This window comes from Phoenix dactylifera, chromosome 3 (genome assembly GCF_009389715.1).
Source record: "Phoenix dactylifera cultivar Barhee BC4 chromosome 3, palm_55x_up_171113_PBpolish2nd_filt_p, whole genome shotgun sequence".
Taxonomy (NCBI): Eukaryota; Viridiplantae; Streptophyta; class Magnoliopsida; order Arecales; family Arecaceae; genus Phoenix; species Phoenix dactylifera.
Genome location: NC_052394.1, coordinates 1,106,753 through 1,127,443, shown reverse-complemented (window position 1 = coordinate 1,127,443; position 20,691 = coordinate 1,106,753). Strand labels below are relative to the sequence as shown.

The 20,691-nt window shown below is 44.2% G+C and overlaps 2 protein-coding genes across 2 annotated transcripts; both read right to left on the bottom strand.

The window, feature by feature from the left end:
- Positions 1–5,472: 5,472 nt before the first annotated feature.
- On the bottom strand, positions 5,473–7,588 carry LOC103703502 (expansin-A4-like). Its single transcript, XM_008786372.3, has 3 exons — positions 7,310–7,588; positions 6,861–7,179; positions 5,473–6,154 (listed from the first exon to the last, which is right to left on the bottom strand). Exons 1-3 carry the CDS (start codon positions 7,461–7,463, stop codon positions 5,845–5,847), a joined length of 783 nt encoding a protein of 260 aa, XP_008784594.1. The 5' UTR covers positions 7,464–7,588; the 3' UTR covers positions 5,473–5,844.
- Positions 7,589–15,626: 8,038 nt separating this feature from the next.
- On the bottom strand, positions 15,627–20,691 carry LOC103703503 (RHOMBOID-like protein 2). The gene is made up of 6 exons (XM_008786373.4): positions 19,935–20,691; positions 19,138–19,301; positions 17,684–17,847; positions 17,322–17,581; positions 16,505–16,631; positions 15,627–15,972 (listed from the first exon to the last, which is right to left on the bottom strand). The coding sequence occupies exons 1-6, from the start codon at positions 20,249–20,251 to the stop codon at positions 15,844–15,846; spliced, it is 1,161 nt and encodes a 386-aa protein (XP_008784595.2). The 5' UTR covers positions 20,252–20,691; the 3' UTR covers positions 15,627–15,843.

The window sequence follows — 20,691 nt, the reverse complement described above, 5'->3', positions numbered from 1 at the left end:
GCAGCTCACTAACCCTGCAGCCAGCTAATCTCGTCACATCAACCGTGGTCGGCATACGGCAGATCGGTATCTCGGTCACCCAACTGTCCTCCAGCACATCAATAGACCGTCCATCGCCTATGATCCATCTAATCTCTGGAAGCACCACCCCAGCTCTAGTGCAAATCTCCCTCCAAATCGGAGAATGGTGACGGCCAGCTCGCACCCCAGGAACCAAGGCACCATATTTAGCCCTCATCAGTGAAGACCACATACCCTCGGGCTCAAGCAAAAATCTAACTGCATGTCTAGCAACTAGTGCCTCCCGCGTGGCCACCAAAGACTGCACCCCCAATCCTCCATATCTAGCCGGCTGGCACACAACATCCCAAGCCACCAAGTGGACTCCCCCTCTGCCACTGCACCTCCCCCAAATAAAGTCCCTAAACAGCTGCTCAAGGGATCTCAGGACTGTAACTGGAATGATAGTATTGGAAAGTAGATAGATAGGGATCGAGGTAAGAACTGAGCGAACCAAAGTGATCCTACCCATCATCGAAAGTGTATGCATCTGCCACCCCTCGAGTCTCCGTCTGATACTGAACTCCAGAGCTGCACAATCCCTCCGCCGCAACCGCTGACCGGAGAGTGGGACCCCTAGATATGTCATCATGCCCTCCTGCTCTCCCACCCCCAGGATCTCCACTATCGAACGCCTCACAGCTACTTTGGTCTTTGGGCTGAAAATAATAGATGACTTGGACTGATTGACCCGCTGTCCTGATGCTGCACAGTAGTCCCGAATAATCCCACAGATGATCCGAGCCGACTGCACCGACGACCTGGCCAAGAGCAGACAGTCATCAGCAAACAACAAGTGGGAAATCGGAGGAGCCCTCACCACCGGTCTATAAACCTCCAGCTCCTGAGAGGCCACTGCTCGTCGTAGAGCTCTAGACAATGCATCTGAGCACATAATGAATAATAGGGGAGAAAGGGGGCACCCCTGACGCAACCCCCCTGTCGACACAAAGAAACGGGATGGCGTCCCGTTCATCAAGATAGCAAAGGAAGGGGCACGTACACAGCCCATCACCCATCTGATCCAAGTCTCAGGAAATCCAAACCCCTGCAAAGACTGCTGCAAGAAGTCCCATCTCACCCTATCATAGGCCCTCTCCATATCTAGCTTGATCCCCATCAAGCTCCTCCTCACCGGGGCCCTGCCGAGATCAAACATAAACTCCTAGGCAATAAGTACATTATTAGATATACTCCGCCCCTCCAAGAAAGCTCCCTGCTCTAGGCTAATAAGCCTAGGAAGGACACACCGCAAACGGATGGCGAGAATCTTCGCCGTCACCTTGTACAGGGTCGTACAAAGGCTAATCGGCCGAAAATGACTCGGCTCCGTGGCATCCTGCCGCTTCGGTATCAAGGTGATAAAAGTCCTCTGCCAATCTGCCGCCATCACTGCTGTACTGAAAAACTGCTGTATAGCCGCCATCACATCTCGACCCACTATCATCCAATATCTCTGAAAAAATAAGGGTGGGAAACCATCCGGCCCTGGGGCCTTATCCCCCGCGAGGGACCTCACTGCCTCTCTGATCTCCTCCTCCGAAACTGGTCTGGTCAGTGCAGCTGTCTCCCCCTCTGACACCCCAACCTCAGGCGAGTAGATATCCACTATGCTCCCACCTGTAGGCTGCTCTGTCCACCTAGCCCTGAAAAAATACTCCATAACCCTCTGAATCCTCTCCGGATCCTCTGACACCTGCCCCCTCTCATCCCTGATAACTCTGATTCTGTTCTGATGCCTTCTGATAACTGTCGCCTGGTGGAAAAATCTAGTGTTTCTGTCGCCCTCCACAATCCACTGTACCCTCGATTTCTGTCTCCAAAATATCTCCTGCTGTCTAAGAAGGCCATCATGCAGTGTCAATAGTGATCTGAGCTCCCCCATCTCCCCATCTGCTAGATCTCCCCTCTGGTCCTCCTGAGCCTGTAACCTAGCAATTGCCTTGGTTTTCTAACCATTAATATTTTTGCGACGGGAAATGCTCCCAGAACTGCTGCTATTTTCCCAACAAGGGTCTGCCATTCAAACAGGCTGGCCAGCATGATTTTCACTGCCACGTCACGAGCTATAATGTTTTACCATCAAGGCATAATATTTTATTTCAAACTAAAACATGGTTGGATTTTTTTTTATGAAAACTAAAATATAAAGATAGTATTTCTTTATCTTTGGCCTTTTCAGTTTATTTATTTATAAAAACAAAACTTTATAAAATACCTACTAGAATTTTAGTAACAGTAAGCTGATTTTTATTATAGTTTATTATTTAGAGTGAGGAGTATATGTATTATTACACGTTATCAAAATTGTTGGTTAGTACTTCTCAAGTTGTTTTTTCAAAACTCAGAAAATACCAAACTTTCAAAAAAAAGAATAAAAAAAAAGTAATACGTGACTCCTCACGCCCATTCTATGTTGGAAACATAAACTTGGGAATGGATAGAAAGCCAAGTTAACTAAGTGGAAAAAAAAGATACCAAAGAGAATTTTTCTCCATGTCATAATGTGCGTGAATTTTGTTCCTTTTTTTTTTGTTTATTTGATAAGTTACATGGTAGAGTTGTTTCACATGGATTTTGATTGCTTGATGTTACTAGGAGAAATGGATGATAGAATGATAAATTTGCATGAATAATAAAATGCTTTTGGCTGTATGTTAAATTCTCGAACTGAAGAATTGTCCAGCATAGTGGAGCCATCTTCCTTTATATCGCACATTTGGTGTTATTTGAATACAGAACGGGCATTTTATTGAAGACAATAAGTTGTTCACCCTTGTTTTATTTTCTTTGTAGTTGTAGTGGGAGGTGGCTATCAGCATGCACTATTAAGAATGGGAAAAAAAATTGCTATCATTCCTTATGAGATGTTACTTCTTCTGTTTCCAGATTGATGAATCATTGCATCTCGTAGAGAGGTAATTACTAAATTGGCTAACTATGTAGTCATTTTAAATGCTCAACAAACGCTCCTTTATCGCTCAAAGCACAATTGCAGATGGCATAAAATTTGCAGGAGTTAATTTGTGACGAACAATTTGAGATCTGGTAATCTTTTTTGTCGCATTATTATTTTTCATTCGATCTCATTCCTTTTCTGTGACTAGCGAAGTTGCTCCATTACGGCTGATTTCTGTGCCTTTTCCCCCTGTTCTGGAATTGGAATTTATCGGTATTCTTAGCTTATGTTGCAATGTATGCTGCTATTTTATTTATCCTTTGTATGTCGCGCAGGATTTGAGGCGGGCCTTGGAGATGGCTCGAGTGGGGTTCTGGAAACCCTATGGCTTTCATTTGCTGCGGTAGAAGACGGAAGGGAGGGAAGGTGCCGCTCTTTTGGCGCGGTGTCTTCTCTCTCCACAAAATTTCTTCCCTGTGTCGCCGCAAATAGATCGCTTGGGTTTCTTCCACGATGACGGGTTTCTCACTTGATAAGCATCTTCTTCTAGGAAACTGTCCATCACGATCTCCGTCCTCCTACAGGTTTAGTGTTTTTTTTTTTTTTTTTTGCTTTCAAATTATATATAGATGGTTATTTGCATCCGTCGTCATAGTTTTTTTTTTTTTTTTAATCTCTTCTTTTTTGTTTGATCCATGGAAAACGAATGGATGGTTAGTGTAGGGGCCCTTGGACAACACCACGATGGTGAGTCGGTTGTCACTTGTAGCCTTTTTTTTTTTTTTTTTTTGAACAAATAGTTGTAGTTCCTGTCATTCGTCGGCAGTCTCCATTTGTTTTTGTTTTTTTTGTTTTTGGTCTCCTACCATCCTTTTTAAGTCCTATGACCTGCGATCAAAATCTTCCTCGCTAATTTCGATCTTCTGCTTTCCTAGACACGGTTCGCGTCCCACTTTCGAGGGTTCCTTTCAATCCTGCTTGCTTGCCTTCGTCTGGACGATGGGGCTGATAAAAACACGAGTCCGGACACAATTGGGCCAGGTCGAACCATCGATGGACCAAGGTGATCTATGGGCCGAGCCCATAAGCAACCTACGAGCTTTAACCTAGGTCTATGGGCCCTCATCCAGAGAGGAGCCTAAGTCAGGGCCCAATTTACGTTGGTTATCAGGTCTTGTTAATACGTGGTCGGCTGTTTAAAAACAGAGGGGAAAAAAAAAAAAAACTGGGTTCCGCTTAAATTCCATTTGCATCCTACTTTGGTTTATCAATGTATGTTGGCTTATCAAATGAGATTGTCTACTTTGGGTTTTTTCATCCTCAATTTTAGCCCTTCTTCAGAATTACCGGCAAACATCCAGTCAAAGGGTTAAAAAACAGAGAAAACGAAGGAGGCGGGGTGGGATGGACATCAGCTCACATTTTAACGATATGAAACTTATTCATTTCTTATACTACACATAACTTAGTATGACTTCAGCTGTGTCATAGTTGGATCTAGATCGGTCCTGCTACAACGTGGTGTGGACTTTGTGGTGGCTACTTTTTATTCACTTACCATGCCGTGGAGTCATGGCAGGTATTATTGCTTTAGTGCTCAATGGTTGTATGTGATGTTAAATATACAAAATAGTAGGGTGAGAAAACGGAGACCAAACACACACAAGAGCTAGTATTATTGCTTTGGATAAGATATGAAGCGAACTATGTAGGTTGGAGAATTTTGTGAGAGCTAGTGGAAATCATTTGGAGGAACATTAAAGTTTGAAGGAATTGGAGAACAAAAGGTGTGGCTTAATTGCTAAAGGATTCTAATAGCCCGTTCCGTGTGTTCTAAACAAGAGCTAGGTTCCAAAGGCTTACTTGCTGGTCCAATGAATTGGAATGCCCGTGGTCGCTTGCCCCAAGAGTGCAACCCTTTCTTTTGAGTTCAGCAACGGTTGTTGAAGCGCATAGAGACGGCTGTTCAAAGAGCCGTTGCATAGCTGTAGTAGTGAATGCCAGTATGTGTACTTTTAACACGGATCTGTCCGTTGGACACAATAATTAAACTAGGAGGCAGTAGCCATGGTCCACCAAGATTGCATGTCATAGTTTTCACGGAGACGAAGATTTTTCTCTCTCTCTTTTGTCTTCTTCTTTTAGATCTCGTTCCAGCCTAGATCTTAGTCACATACTTGCATGAAAAGGCTTCATGATGAACTATTTTGGAGGTGACATGGGCACCACAAGGAGAGGCCCTGAGGGCTGGTACAAAGCAAATTATAACTCGAGCGGCGTAATTTCTGTAGTTACAGACGATGCAGGAGGCTTCAAATTCCATGGTTCGGTAATACAAGTTGAGTCCCTCATGATGCAAACTAAACCAGTCTCCACCTAAACGTCGCAAGACCTTACGGAATATGAATGCTTCAACGTAGTAGCTTCTCATTTTGAAGGCTAAAATGCCTTCAAATCACATTCTAATAAACGAAGCGAATCTAACCCTTGCCCTGAGACATTACTCAAAACTCTTTTGTATATCAAACTACATCACGATCAATATATAAATTACCATCATACTATACTCAAGAGTCTCAGATATTACATATAAGCAACTGCGGGCTGCCAGCACTCATACTTTTGGTCTGCAGCCGCTTCAGCCGCTACTACGCCCTACACTCGCTCTAAACCCACTACTCCCAATAACATCACAAGCTAACGGTCGATCAAAATATAAAATTCTCACCCTTTCCTTTGCTTCACGACTCCCATCCAGAATCCGGAAAGCACTACTAAAACAAGCAGCCTAAAAAGCTGGCGCCTAGAAAAAGAAAGACACCACAGCATGGCATGGCGGGAGATTTGAAATCTCGGTTTTCCAGCGCCATCTCTGCAATTGTGAATTAGACCCGGAAATTCTTGCCGGCGAAGGTCTGGCCGAACTGCCAGTTGGCGGGGACGATGTTCCAGGAGGTGGAGGTGCGGCGGTCGCTGGCGGTGACGCGGAAGGAGAGGGACTGGCCCACCAGCACGGCGTTGGACTGCCAGTTCTGGCCCCAGTTCCGGGACATCGGCATCCACCCCGTCCGCGACCCCTTCACGCTCACCCGGACGATGTCGCCGGCGCCGGCCACGTTCGTGATCAGCACCAGGTTGAAGTACTCGAACCCGTTGATGGTGAACCGGATCCCTCCCGCCTTCCGGCACGGCACCCTGTCCAAAAGTAATCAAACTAAACATAATACAAAAGCTGAGGGAAAGGGATGGGCCCGGGCAGGCGCGTGGGGGCACGTGCCTCGGTCTCCCAAGATTCACGCGGTTTTGGTCTCGAGACGTGTGATGGGATGGGACATTAAAGTGGCAAAGAGTGAAAACCGAATCGACCGGGGAGAAGGGTCAGGAGGGGGGTTTGGTCACTTTGGTTGGAGAAAGAAGCGTTTAATATCAGGTGCGGTCCTTCCCTTCTTCGTAGTAATTTAGTACTTTATTTTGGTAATAAGTACTTTATCTCATAATTAATTTTACATCATCTCATAATACAAGTTTACATCATAATAATAAGGGTGAGGCGTAAGTAAATGGCGAAACGAATACTGCAAGAAAACGGATGGAGGACGTTAAAGCGGGGCACTTAATGATTTCAATAATTACGTCGACATTATTACGGTCAGTCGCGACTAACGACCGAGGTCAAAGACGCTGACGGACGGTAAAGGGTAAAGGGTAAAGGGTAAAGGGCAAAAAAAAAAAAACGGGGGGAAAGGGCAAAAAAAGGTGACCCTAGTGAGCGAGTGTCGAGCGATCGCATCACAGCCGGTGGAACTAGGTAGTATTAGAAGATCTACGGTGGAGGATGAAGAGAAAAAAGAAGAAGAAAGCAAGGGGCGGTGGGGTGGGGCGGTAATAGATATGTATGTACCTGCGGTAAGAGACGGGGACGATGCCGGCGCGGTACTGGGCGATCTTGAGGAACATGGGCATGGCGAGGTCGAAGTGGGGCCGGGGAGGGTTGCACCAGCCGCCATTGTCGGAGGGAAGGGCGTAGTTGGGGGGGCAGAAGTTGGTGGCGGTGATGAGGATGGAGGGGCTCCCCGGGTGGCACCACCTGGGCTCCTCCCCGCACTTGATCTCGAAGCACGCCCCGCAGCTCAGCCCGTCGTTGAACAGCGCCGTGCTCAGGGCCGCCGTCTCCACCCCGTACCCCTGGCTGTACAGATTCCCATACCCACACGCACCTCCTAACATATAATAGTTTAGACCAAACACCAAACGAAAGCAAAGAAAGGAAAACTAATCAAACGATGCCGAACTAATCTTAGGACAAACGAGCTAGCTTAGCTAGCCGTAAAAGGGAAATGTGGGGGGTACCCATGGTGCCGGAGGCGTCGCTGCCGCCGTAGAAGGTGGCGTGGGCCGTCTGCCAGGGTCCGCCGGCGTAGACGCCGGGGATCCGGGCGTCGGCCAGCGTCAAGAATGCGAGCAGAGATACGGCGATGGTTGCGGCGCCGTGGAAGAAGGCCATTTGGAACCCTTGGAGAGAGAATAGAATGAGAGGGAACAGTGTGAATGGGCGTGGGAGAGAGAGAGAGAGAGAGAGAGAGATTGGGGTTGAAAGCGGATGGGGGGAGGGCTACTTATGGAGCGAGTTGGGGGGTTGGGGGATATTTTTTTCTTAAATATTGGAAACAAAAATAAAAGGAATAAAGGGGACTCGGTGTTGGGCTCGATCTGGTCCGTTACTAAAATGCCGTTTTTAATAAGTCTTCTCGTGCTAATAACCAACTGATTCCTAAGCAACGGCTACGATGGGATGGATAGAGTTCACAGATGCTTGTAATGTAGCACGGTCTATGGACCGGTGATTTTATTCTTTCGTGTTTTGTTATCGGCTTATTGCCCAGTCATGATAGGTGGTGGGGGGAAAATTATTGGGCGGACCACGTCCACCACATCATCTGTGGACCAGTCCAACCAGTGTCCAACACGTGTACTCGTTGTCCACGGGGATCCAATGAGCTCCGGTTAAGTAAAAAAAAAAAAAAACAGAAGGAGCGCTCCGCCCTCTCCCCTTCTCCTCACACCAAGACCGCCGTCGCGTCGTCTCCCTCCCGCATCACCGTCCTCGTCATCGGCTGCAGCATGTTCGCCCCGTCCCCCTCCCTCTCCTCCCTCATCGTCCACCGCTTCCAGCTGGCCCGCCCCGTGAAGACCTTCAGCCTCGCCGGCATGGGCTGCAGCGCCGACACCATGTCCATCGCCCCCCGCCGCCTGGTTGCTCGGATGTGCTTGCACCGGTTCGGGAACACGTCGAGCAGCTTGGTGTTCTACGAGTTGGCTTATTTCTAGGCCAAGGGGAGGATAAAGAGTGGGGATAGGGTGTGGAGGGCATTGAGGCCGGGAGTACTCCATCCATTGGTAGCCCGTGCAGTAGGGAAAATTATCCCGAGAACGGAGACTTTAGCCGACGGCACGGGCTCGGGTGGCCCCTTCTCTCCGTGCTAGGGTCTCTCGCTAGGGATGGAGGAGAAAGGGGGAGCCGGAGAACGGATATCGAACGGATTTCGAGCGCTAGGGAGACGGACGGAGAACGGGTTTGAAAGGCCGGAACCGGAGCCCTCTTCCCTCGACTGTTTTCCTTTACTCGTTTTGGATTCTGGTTGGATTGGTCCACAGCCGTTGTGGTGGACCCGGTCTAACCAATAATTTTTCCAGCCGGAGAGAAGGAGAGGGACAAAAAGCGCCATCGGCGTCCACATGTTGGCATTTAATTGGACAAGTGGTCCCACCTCGAGCCCACTGTCGCCCCCGAGTCGCACTTACCTAACCAAGTATGGTGGTGTCTGCTCCCTTACCGTCTTCATGTTTATTGATGACCCACTTGCAATGTATAGCAGTCTTTAAAATCCGCTTGCATTAGAACTTGGCGGTAATCCCGAGATCCTGAATGCAGCACATGAGTCTCAAAATCTATCATAGATCGCATAAAAATACGACAAAAGATCCTGAATGTCTACCAAACAGTGACTTGGGTTGCTCTTCGGATTCGCCATGTCGTTTCTGTTAAAATTCGGGCTTGGTTTCTTGGATTGAGTATTTAGTGTTAGATCGCTAGAAACTCATTTTTCTCAACCATTGCAATAAAAGAAAACCTTATTAAGTTCTCTCGTCCTTTTGTTTGATTCTGTCATAAAAAGACAGAAGACTATTGCAAGGTGTAAGCAATAATCTCTAGAGAGTTTGATCATCACAGAGATCATAAACTTAGATTAGATGTGCGATGGAAAAGACTGTCATTCCTATAAATCAGTCGACAAAGTACGGAATATGTGTTTCCTCATGAATCTATAATTGGTTGTAGGAAATCTATTTGCGTGAAGAGGCGATGCAAAAGATAGCCTTGCATGGAAGATAAAATTTAATAAAATAATATTGGTTGTGGTCCATGTCCCATGTTCCGAGATATCGCCCCAATATCCAACCATGTTCCATGTTCTTTATTTATTGCAATCTGAAAATATGTGGTCCTAGAAAAATACCATGTTTGTGCGGTTTATATTTTATAGTTCAAAAGGAATTCTAATATCGTCTCTCATACATGTGGTGGAAAGCAGGTTTGGCCTCGAGTTCTGCGAGATTTGCGGTAGCGTGATCAAGATTTGTGGATGTCAAAACTCGTGTGAAGTATTACTTAAAGAAGAGTTCTACTGATAAGCAGACTTTAATTATGACACTTTGCAAGATATATGCTTCATTCCATAGTTGGGGAAGGAACCTATCATGATGCTATATATCAGTCTATAGAGTGATTTCAATTGATCTAAGATAGATATCCGTAATGCTATCTTTGTTACATCTCCATGCATATAAGAAAGCTTATAAACTACAGCTAGACAATATTCTAGAGTGATTTCCAAGGTCTTTCCATCTCTATATAGTTACGAAACCATTGTATAATATTTCAGATATAACACTAAATTGTTTGTGAAAATTCTAAATTATCGCTGCTATATATTTTATATATGTCACAACTCAGAACCTCCCAAGATCTATCTAACGAATAATCGATATGGAATTAAACACACATCCGCACGGATCCTCACATATTCCTTCCATTTAAGCTCTAACATTCTTGTCAGGATAAGAAGCACCACGATCGATCCGTGATCAGGCCCGATGGATCCATACTGCAGTATCTTCTAGTCTATACAGATTATGAGTTGGGTCCATTCTAATACTATTTGTCATAATCTAGGACTTTATCAATAAGACTAGTCAATATTATTTGAGTTCTTTAATTCTGCATAAGTACTTAAGATTTACTCAGTAAATAATCGATGTGGAACTAAATACACATCCGCACGATCTTCACAATATATGATATTATATTGATCTGACCTTAAACCATAAGTAAAATTAATCAAACCTCTACCGCTGCTTAGAGGGCAAGATAGTAGTATCACTAAGAGATTTTTTTTTTTTTTTTTGGTTTAGGAGGCGAGGCCGGAAGGGACAGTAGTGTCACAAGTTGCAAAATATATATATATATATATATATATATATATATATATATATATATATATATATATATATATTAATTTGGAAGGCTTTGCTACGAAGGCAGCTAGGTGGTGGCTGCCATGGAGTTCTGACGCTCGCAGCACACCACTGGCCGCGGCACCCAGACGGCACCCTTATCCTGACCACACGGTCCCCAGTCATCGAGGACTCCGTATGTCTGGAATTTTTTTTGCGCTTTTAGCATCGGACTCGATTTGGCTGCAAGAGGGTGCGGTTCTGGGTGCGGCGATCAGGAGTGACGATGATCTTCTGAAAAGACCGGCGCGATTCGCGTCTGCGAAGTCAGATTCCGCAACACGTGGCAGGTTCGAGAGAGCCGGTCAGATAAAAGCGAGAGGTGGGGGCGCGGCCATGTGAGGGGAATTATTGGTGGGATTAGGGTTGCCCCGCCGCGTCCAAGCCAACCCCATGTGCTTCCGCTTGCTAGCTATTACCTACCCCGCCCCCCATCTCCGTCTCCTGTCTTCTTTCGCCTCATCATTGTTCCTAAGTTTAAAGTTACCTACTTCTCCATCTTCTTTCCTAGGGCTACGCAAAAATTTGTGCCATTTTCGATCCTTCATCTATTGCTTGTCGGTTCAACTTTGGCTTAATGGGAGATAACTGGGAATTGAATCGTTCCACCATTTGCAGGGAAAGATTTTTTTTTTTTCCTCTCTCTTATTTTGTTGTTTTACTTGGTCTAGTTATAATTTAGCTTAAATCATGTTGCCAATAAACTTTTTTTATAAAAATTATGCAGAAAAGATGACCATCAGTATGAATCTGATGCATGCCAAGTGTTGGATTAATTGCGAATATGAAATATCGTGACTACAATTTTGTGATTTTTAAAACATTGAAAACTGCTTTTTAATTGATTTTTAGCTTTACTGGGTGCAAACTAGCACGGTTGGTAAAATAATCAGACGGTAACATCTGGTGATCTAGGTTTGAACCTCGCCTACATTTGTTGTCTGGGAATAATGAGTTTATCCTTTTGCCTCTCTCTCTCTCTCTCTCTCTCTCTCTCTCTCTCTGTGTGGACAAATGAAATCTTTCATGCATGTCAACCATCTCACAATCAAGATGGACTTAATCAAGCTACTAAACACCAAATCGCAATGTATGTGCATTGCTTTCGGCGTCATCTAAAGTTCATGAATGATAGTTGACGATAGTTTCCCCTTGTAATGTTCGGGCTCACCCTTTTTCTGGAAGATTCCTTTCCATCTATTTGGACAACAGGCGTATATATACCTTCTGTCCAACTGGAGATGCCCCCGAACATGGCTTGTTTTGTCACATCTAGTTGTTTCATCCCTTGATGTTCTATCGTACTCTCCATCTAATCACACAATAGGAATGTTTTCTCAGTGCGCATAGTTTCCTTTTTCTTTTTCTTTTCTTCTTTTGGTAAAATAGACGAATCGTGTATATGCCTAGCATAAATATATTTAATGAAGTCAGAAAATAAAATATCATGGAACACGGTCAGAACAGCTAACAGGTCAGTCCAATATACCTCTTCAGAATGCTTTACTACAAATGAGGCAACATAGTTCGCAACACTCTTTATCTCACGGTAAATATGCCTGGCCCACCAGAGATACATACTTTCTCGAGCGCCTTCAGATATCATGCAGGAGCATATGAGCGACTCCGGATCCAGCTTGATTTTGGATTCACCCGATCATCATCGTCGAGTTACTCTCAATTACAATGAGATCGGCCTTCAAAACTTGCCTCGCACGGATGATACGTGCCCAAACTACCCTTAGCTTCACTCTCGGAACCGAGACATCAAAAATCGGCGTCCTGCTAGCTATGATTAGGAAGAATCTAAGTCTCAGATCACGAATCCCACTCTGCCTCTACTGTGTTACCCATTACACTGCCGTCCTAGTTGATCTTAAAAAAACTCGAAGGTAGGACCTCCCAGATAATATAAACCAACCGGTAGCTACATGAGCAAAAAGAGAATCCTAAATGTTTTGAGCTATCCCAATCTCTCCGACCAAGGAAGAAAAAGTGATCTCAGCAGCCTGCATGAATGCTCTCTCTAAGACGAACATCTGTCCGCCGCACCCAAAGATGTAGATGTAGCTTTTACACACCTCTCTTAGGCCCTCTCTAGTCCAGGGTCAGATTAGCCCTCCCTTTCTGTTTTCCATTTCCAGCATCATTTCCTTGACTAATTAAAGTGACACCACCACGTAATCCCAAGATCCACAAGACACCAATGTCAACTTCACCGGCCGCGAATGCTATAAAGACGACTCGCATGGAAGTGCAGTGCAATGTGATGGGATACAACTCATAGACATGGCGTTGAGCACTAGTCCATTAGCGATGTCCCATAGACCCCAAGACAAGGGAACGTGCAACCCGGGGCCCATCTCTCTCCCCAAATTGTCGCCCGGTGCCTCTTTCCCACGCAATCGAATTCGCTCTTACGACGCACCGAGCTTTGGGGGCTTCGAACATCATGGGTTTGAGAACACGCATGTTTCATGGTCCCTGGTTCCCGGCTTTTTCGCCAATACGTACGTGCGTTGATTGCTCTACGTAGATATCGGAGCAAATGATTCCACTTAATCATAGGGTAGTTGTCACCCTTTCAGCTTCAATGGCACCAGGATTTAGTTCTTGAACAGGTGTATATTGTGCAAACCATGCACCCACTCGGTGCATCGAGTCCCATTTTCTTTTTCTCTCTGATGTGATGAGCACCAGACTCGACCCCATGTAGAGCGATGCCATGCCCATCCAGGCATGTCGTTTTACCTGATGATGTGGCAGGACATTATGGCTAGCTGGGTACGACATCAGCATGCGCTAGTTTCTACATGCATACACCGACATTCCAGCTCTGGTTTCACGACCATGACCGCTGGAGGGCCTCATAGCAAGCAACATGATGACACAAATGCTCGATATGAGAGACATCATGATCATCATCATCATCATATATATACCATCATAATGTGCTCGCTTCTGGCTGTCGTTCAGTGAATGCAAGCCACCGACAGCTAGAAATCTTTCTGTTGAGGGAGAGATGACTTCTAGGGTCCAAAAAAAAGGGGAAAATCCAGATGACAGTTCTGATACTCTCTTAGATAAGAAACTTTACGGCCAGTTGCATGAGAGGAATACACTAATAAAGAGCTTCGGAACCTGCTGTTTTTTCATAAATTTCTTTCTTTCTTTCTTTCTTTCTGATACTCTCTTTTGTATTTATGTCTTTTCTCATGAAACGGTTTTATTAAATAGTTAGGGCCCTACGTTGCCAAAATAGCTAGGGCCTAAGCTGCCGACCTTGATACCCTTGCCAAAGTTTTTTTACAGCAACATAGTCAAGATAGGGGCAGGTTATAAGATGGCAGACACCCCCAGGAAAAATCCACAATTACCGTCGCAAGTTGAGCATGTCTCCAGGTTATTTTCTTCCAGTCTCCGGCAACCGACGCTTTGTAGGTCGCTGCCTGCCGACAAAAGTTGAGACCGAGTCCCAATAGGTTCCACTAGGAGTTCAGGGATAGTACATTGTTATTCTTTTTTACCAAACAAGCTTTGATTTTGGCCACCAAAGCAAACGGGCTCATCTAAGGATTTAGTTTTACAAACCTCTACGTTATATGACCATATGAGCCATCACAAGTAGTATAAGATGTTAGTATTCCTCTCCACACTTGCACCCTTCGATAACAACCCAAATGTTAGTGTTGCGGGATTTTCACCCCAGCAACAGCCCTAGTCCCAACCGAACCGAGCAGAAAAAGACCGCGTCCCCCACGAGGTATTGTCCGCTTTGGGCGCTCCGGTCCGCGCGTCCAGCGCTGACGGAGGGAGACGTTTTCGGCCCGCGCGTCCAGCGCTGACGGGGGATTGTCCTCACGGTTTTGTCCCACAAAAGGGCCCTCGTGAGGAAAAGGCTTCGCCCCTCCTCATTATAAGGCACGGAACTTTTCCGCTCTAGCCGATGTGGGACTAAGTTCGGCACCCCCCCACAACATAGCCTCCCAGCGGGAAGGTTCCGTGCCGGTTTTACCCGGGGGCCCCCACAGTCCTGGAGGGTAGCCTGCGGCAAGGGGCACGCCTCTCAATGAAAACACGCCTCTCAATGAAAACACCATCTGTTGCGGGATTTTCACCCCTGCAACAGCCCTAGTCCCAACCGAGCCGAGCAGAAAAAGACCACGTCCCCCACGAGGTATTGTCCGCTTTGGGCGCTCCGGTCCGCGCGTCCAGCGCTGACGGAGGGAGACGTTTCCGATCCGCGCGTCCAGCGCTGACGGGGGGATTGCCCTCACGGTTTTGTCCCACAAAAGGACCCTCGTGAGGAAAAGGCTTCGCCCTCCTCATTATAAGGCACGGAACTTTTCCGCTCTAGCCGATGTGGGACTAAGTTCGGCACACCCCCCCTCCCCTCCTCATTATAAGGCACGGAACTTTTCCGCTCTAGCCGATGTGGGACTAAGTTCGGCGCACCGCCCCCCCCCCCTCCCCCCCCCCCCCCCCCCCCCCCACACACACACACACACACACACACACACACACACACACACAACAGTCGCTCTAGCCGATGTGGGACTAAGTTCGGCGCAACCCCCCCCCCCCCCCCCCCCCCCACAACAGTTAGAATTGCTTGAATGGAAAAAGGTTTGGCGCACTGCATTGTTTCAGGTTCAGGATGTATGAAATTAACGATATTAATTAATGCCTTCTCGACAACGCCTTACTGTGTATGAAATTAATGATTAGCCTTTAGACACCATAATAACGGCTATAACAGTCCTGTGCATTAAACACACTATTCAAGGAGAAACCGATAGCCTGTTTACAGTAGCATTAGTGCCTTTGGAGCTGCAACAGGTAGCTTCAATAGCAAGCTTTTTTGTTGGCATTTTTGTTTCAAGATCAATTATAAAAGTGCAAATTTATGTGCCCATCTTGGCTGCACGACAGTTATCTTGTCGTCAAGGTGGCTTGATCTGGTGTAAATATTGACTTTCCAAGATATAACAAACTCAAGTTTGATGATTCCAGCATGCTCTGATGACGAGCTTCTGACCCTTCTCAAAATTCGCAGCAAGACTAGATCGAAACGACTATCAGAGCCCATGTCTAAGGAAAGAAAACTGACTGGCAATTTCTTTTATGCTGTGAGAAAATACAAGCAATATTATATTTCCCTACAGGCCTACAATGAAATGATATTACAGAACAGAACAAATTGCATTACAGATCATTACACACTTACAAACTACATAAGGTCCAATGCATGCCTTTTCTGCATATATTATAGATCAGGAAATGCACAACACTGAAATATCCCTCTCTTGTCAACCGCAAAGCTCGACACAAAGCTCATAAATCTGAGATGCAGCATCAGTCATGCCAGATAAGTCATATGCTTTGGTTTTCCCACTATCTTCGCATGTCAAATTCAACCGATGCCCACTTTGGGAGGTCTGAGGCAGGAAGATACAGTGTTAGAGAGAGTCACTGAGCATGTTTAAATATTATTTATCCATTTATCCTACTTGACTTTTGAGCCGTATCAGTGGCTGGAGGTTACCCCCTAGGCCAATAAGCTAGCTAGAAAAAAAAAAAAGAACGATAGACAATTAACATGAAACCATAGAAATGCTGAAAAAAATGTTCACTTACAAACTTTCAACTTCAGTAGTATAATTTATAATTCAATAACTGTATATTGGTAGTACTTAATTTAAAATACGTGGAGAGTATTACTATCAAATATGCTTTACTAGAGGCATTTCGAATTGGTAGTGAGACATAGGTGTTGTTTTTAGTCTTTAACATCAAAATGGTCAAGTGAAGGAGTTATCATATTTTCAAGAGAAAAACTGAGGACATGTACCCAAGATTGCTCCGAAACAAGTAGCAACTTCTTTTTGGAGCAAAGAAACCAAAAAACCTTTCTATCAAAAACAAACGACCTCTTGATACAGATTCAAGAGAAAAGACCAAGCAGCTTACCAAGCAGGACTTAGATTGTGACTCACAGCTCCATCTTGAAGTGGGGACACAGCTCAGATAATGGCACCATGAGCAATGGTCATTTGCATTGACCCCTCTGAATAGCAAAACTAGGCCAACAATGAACCTGCAGGATTTTGAACTTCTATTAGGATTTTTATCAACAAAGCATAATATGTGAATGAGGGAGTCCCCGCCCACCACCAAAGCAAAACGAGGATGTGCAAATGACATCTGCATTTTCAATCCTCTCTCTTTACCATTTCTAACCATCAAAAATAGTGTTCATGACATGACAGCCTCCTATTAACTTGACATGCAAGAGAGAGCAAATAAAGACAATTTGGTTTGCTGCTACAGTATTTACTTTACTTCTTAGGTATGATGCATCCTCATCATCATAGATTCACATATAGCAAGCATGATCATGACCGCACAAGAGGTTGCCATGTACAGGCATATAATAGGCATAAGATAACTTTTTGTTGACAGGCCTTACAGAGTGCCTCCAAGTTTTGTAAATTGTTCCTACACTAGGAACCAAAAATGCTAAATAAGTGGCCATGCACTGTGCTATCATCTGTTAGAAGTGTTTTATCAGCACCATAAAATTTGCAATATAGAAAAATAATAAATGCTGGAATATTATACAAGTTATTGTGCATTAGAAGATGTAGTGCTCAGGCCATAGAACAGTGAAATTCCAAAGTTAAGGTGTAATGCAAGGCAAAGCATGAAAAATATAAAATATTGCAATGTAGACATTAAAGAAAAGAAAACATGTATTTAAAGATAGAAAGTGTGTTTGTTGACTTACCCTACAACTAGTGCAATAGCCGAAATGATCCATAATACATACTGGTATGTCTTGTGTTTGCGTTTAATTGAACGACTATGATATCCAAGAGGAGCATTCTTTTGGCTGATATACCCAAACTGCGGGCGAATTAGAATCACAAAACCAAGAAAAAAACCTGTAATAAATCCTCCAATATGAGCAAAGTTGTCGACATGTGGAAGGATTCCGACAGCTAGGTTAATTGCAATGATGACGACAAGGGTCAATAATGCTGCAAACTGGCATTGAAAAGAAGTATTAGATAAATGGGCATAAAAGCAAGGAACTGACATCCCATCAACCATACGACTCCGATAAGATTATTGGCATTCTCAGCAAACCTTATTTGCATAAATGGTCCAGTTTGTTATAAGTTCGGAAAGCATTGCTCCTAGTAATCCAAACAGAGCACCAGAAGCTCCAACAGAGATACTTGCTTGGATAAATAGAGCAGACAGCAAGCTCCCACCTAAGCCAGCGATGACATATAATGGGCCAATTCTCACTGCAAAAGAAAAGGGAAGGCTTAGGTTGTCAGAAGATGCATCTTCATTTACTCAAGCCACAATAAAAGGCCAATACAGAGACAAGGAAAAGCAGACAGATTCAACCGATATACAATTACGTATACTCAGAAGGCCAAAGGAACACTGTTTAGGTTAATCGTACATTATGCACAAATATTTTGATTTTCTATGAACAAAACTAGAATCATAAACACGCTCAATTTAATTCCACTTTGAGAAACTAGTAGCTGGCAAAAGGCCAAATTTCATGCAGAGTACTGTTGCAAACTATTAAAAGAAAGAGGAAAAAAAAGAGAGAACTGTGATTCAAATGTTGACTGCTATTAATTGAGACATATCACAGCAAGGAAGTCAGAAGAGCCTTTTCAAGGAAGCATGGAACCATCTAGCTCAACACTTCTTACCTTATTAATGTATTATGCAAAAGATCTCGGCTGTTAGTAGATAAGTATAATCATTACTAGGAAATATTTCACTAAAATAACCTTATAAACAATGTCACCCCCGACATGGTAATAATAAAACTTAAACTCTTGAATTTAATGCACAATTGATATGCTAAAGCTGATCCTAGATAAGATAGGAAAAGGCTTGATGTTTATGGCTAGGCATTATTGACTGTCAATTAGAGGTCCAGAAGACTGAAAAAGAAATGGAAATAAAAATGCATAATGGGCAAACTTCAGGTTGACAACTGCTTGAAGGAAAGGGCCAAACTGATGATCATAGCTGACTTATCCTACCTATAAGGGTTTGAATCTCTGCATTCTTCTTCACCATTTGCCCCTACTAAAGGGGGATCACAAATTATCTGACTCCAAGCCCACAAATGTATTGTCAGTGCCGAACTGATGCGAACTTGATAAGCTTAGCTTACAAAAGTGTTCAAATTAGGGGAATCCTAGAAGCTTAGTTTCCAGCACTGAACCTGGCTGAAATATGAAACCTAAGCTTGCTCCCGGTTTCACAAATGCAGCTTCGTGCCAAAATCAAATATAAGAGTATAAGACTTGCAAATATCATATGTCAAACATTTTAGAATGTCACTTCTAGTTAGCATTATTTGCTTCATACCCTGCAAATCTAAATGGACATGAAAGCAGACAGATATAGAACCTAACATGCAGGTGCCCTTGTATTAATATTTATGTAGGCATTCGCAACATATATACATTATTGATACATAGCTATCTATAAGTTTGGTTTTTGAGTGAAGTAGGTGGTGATCTTAATAAATGATGTCAAACCATTGTTAATTTGCTGCATACCAAATCCAAATTCTCGCTCAAGTCGAATGCCAATAAATAGGAGACTCAACATATTGGCAAGTATATGGATAACTCCAGCATGTAGCCACATGCATGTGACGAGGCGCCATCCTTGGTTCCCATGAACCACTTTTTTCACGTCTAGAGCCCCCATCTTCAGTAACCTGATAGAAATAAATGTCACTCAAATCTTCTATTATTCAAGAAGGAAAATGCGCAAACTTATATGAAGAGAGAGTGATAAAGCAACTAATTAGCAACATCAAAGCCCGGATTGTAAGGTACAAAGTAACATGGCCTTCAGAGTAACTCTTTGAACTTTGACTTGGGCAAACCTCGCCAATATCGACATAATAAAATATCTCTGCTACCTAAAACATCCAGAACAAGAACTTGGCATCTACTGCGCACAAAACTCTGTTGCATCAGAAATTAATAATCCCAAGAGAAAAGTACAAATAACAAATTGCGAAGCATCTACAAATCCTCGAGCAAACATCAGTTACTTAGATTATTAACACAAAAAAAACACACATTTGATACTTATATTTTTTGAATACGAAACATTTTATGGTTCCAATTGCCAGTGCAGACACTACAAACAAACACATCATATGCTTTTTTGACCTTGTGATACATTTTTCAGATTGGAAAAACAAAAAACTTTTTTCCCCATTAAAATGCACAAAAACCCACCATCAGAATCCAAGATTATCATCTAATCTAACTATTAGCATATCATAAATTTCTTATAAAAATTCATTCTTTTTTCAATTAGATTAGAGAAGACTGCTCACGTGACGGACGAGGGCCCGAAGAGGGGATTCTCCTTGAGGGGCTGGAACGAGAACCTCCCGAGGAAGTCGAGGACGCAGCTGGTGGATTTCTTCGGGCAGTCGTTTATGTACATGGAGACCACGAAGACGACAACGTTCGCCACGACGAACAGCGGCACCAGCCACGGGAACCATTTCCGGAACGGCCGGAAGTCGTCGCCGCCGCCGCGCCGCGGCGGCACCGCCTCCGTGGGGTTCATCTCGAGCGGATAGATGGCGTTGTCCCCTCGCCTCCCATTGCTCCTCACATCGCCCTCCGACGAGGTCCCCCTTCCCATCCCCCGGAATTTAAAAAAAGAAAATTATTTGATCAAGGGATTAAAAAAAAAATCACGATTATGTGGAACTCGTAAAAGATCTAAAATCCAAAAAAAAAAAAAAAAAATGCCCCGTGGAATCAAATTTCCCCCGAGAAAGGGGAAATTTTTGATAATGAGGGATCTCTTCCTTTTTAATTGGAAGGGAGGGGAAGGGTAGGAATTGAAACGATAAAAGGATAAAAATGGGAAATAGAGAAGGATTATAAATAAATAAAGAAAAAAAGAATAGAAACTAGGGATTGGCGGGGAGGGAGGGAAGGGAGAGCGGAGTAGCTTGAAACGTGAAGGGGAGGAATGACTAAAAATAGAAGGAGAAGAGTTGGGAGAGAGAGAACATAAGGTTTTATCGCGCTTTGCTTAGACGTGGGTATGGTTGTTTAGATGGTAGGGGGTTGAGC

Coding starts and splice junctions, on each gene's coding strand:
- LOC103703502 (XM_008786372.3), bottom strand. CDS start 7,463: ATGGCCTTCTTCCACGGCGCCGCAACCATCGCCGTATCTCTGCTCGCA. Junction 7,180..7,309: donor CGACGCCTCCGGCACCATGG/GTACCCCCCACA, acceptor ATTATATGTTAG/GAGGTGCGTGTGGGTATGGG. Junction 6,155..6,860: donor GTCCCCGTCTCTTACCGCAG/GTACATACATAT, acceptor ACTTTTGGACAG/GGTGCCGTGCCGGAAGGCGG.
- LOC103703503 (XM_008786373.4), bottom strand. CDS start 20,251: ATGGGAAGGGGGACCTCGTCGGAGGGCGATGTGAGGAGCAATGGGAGG. Junction 17,582..17,683: donor GGACCATTTATGCAAATAAG/GTTTGCTGAGAA, acceptor TTTCAATGCCAG/TTTGCAGCATTATTGACCCT. Junction 16,632..17,321: donor GCTATTGCACTAGTTGTAGG/GTAAGTCAACAA, acceptor AAAATCCTGCAG/GTTCATTGTTGGCCTAGTTT.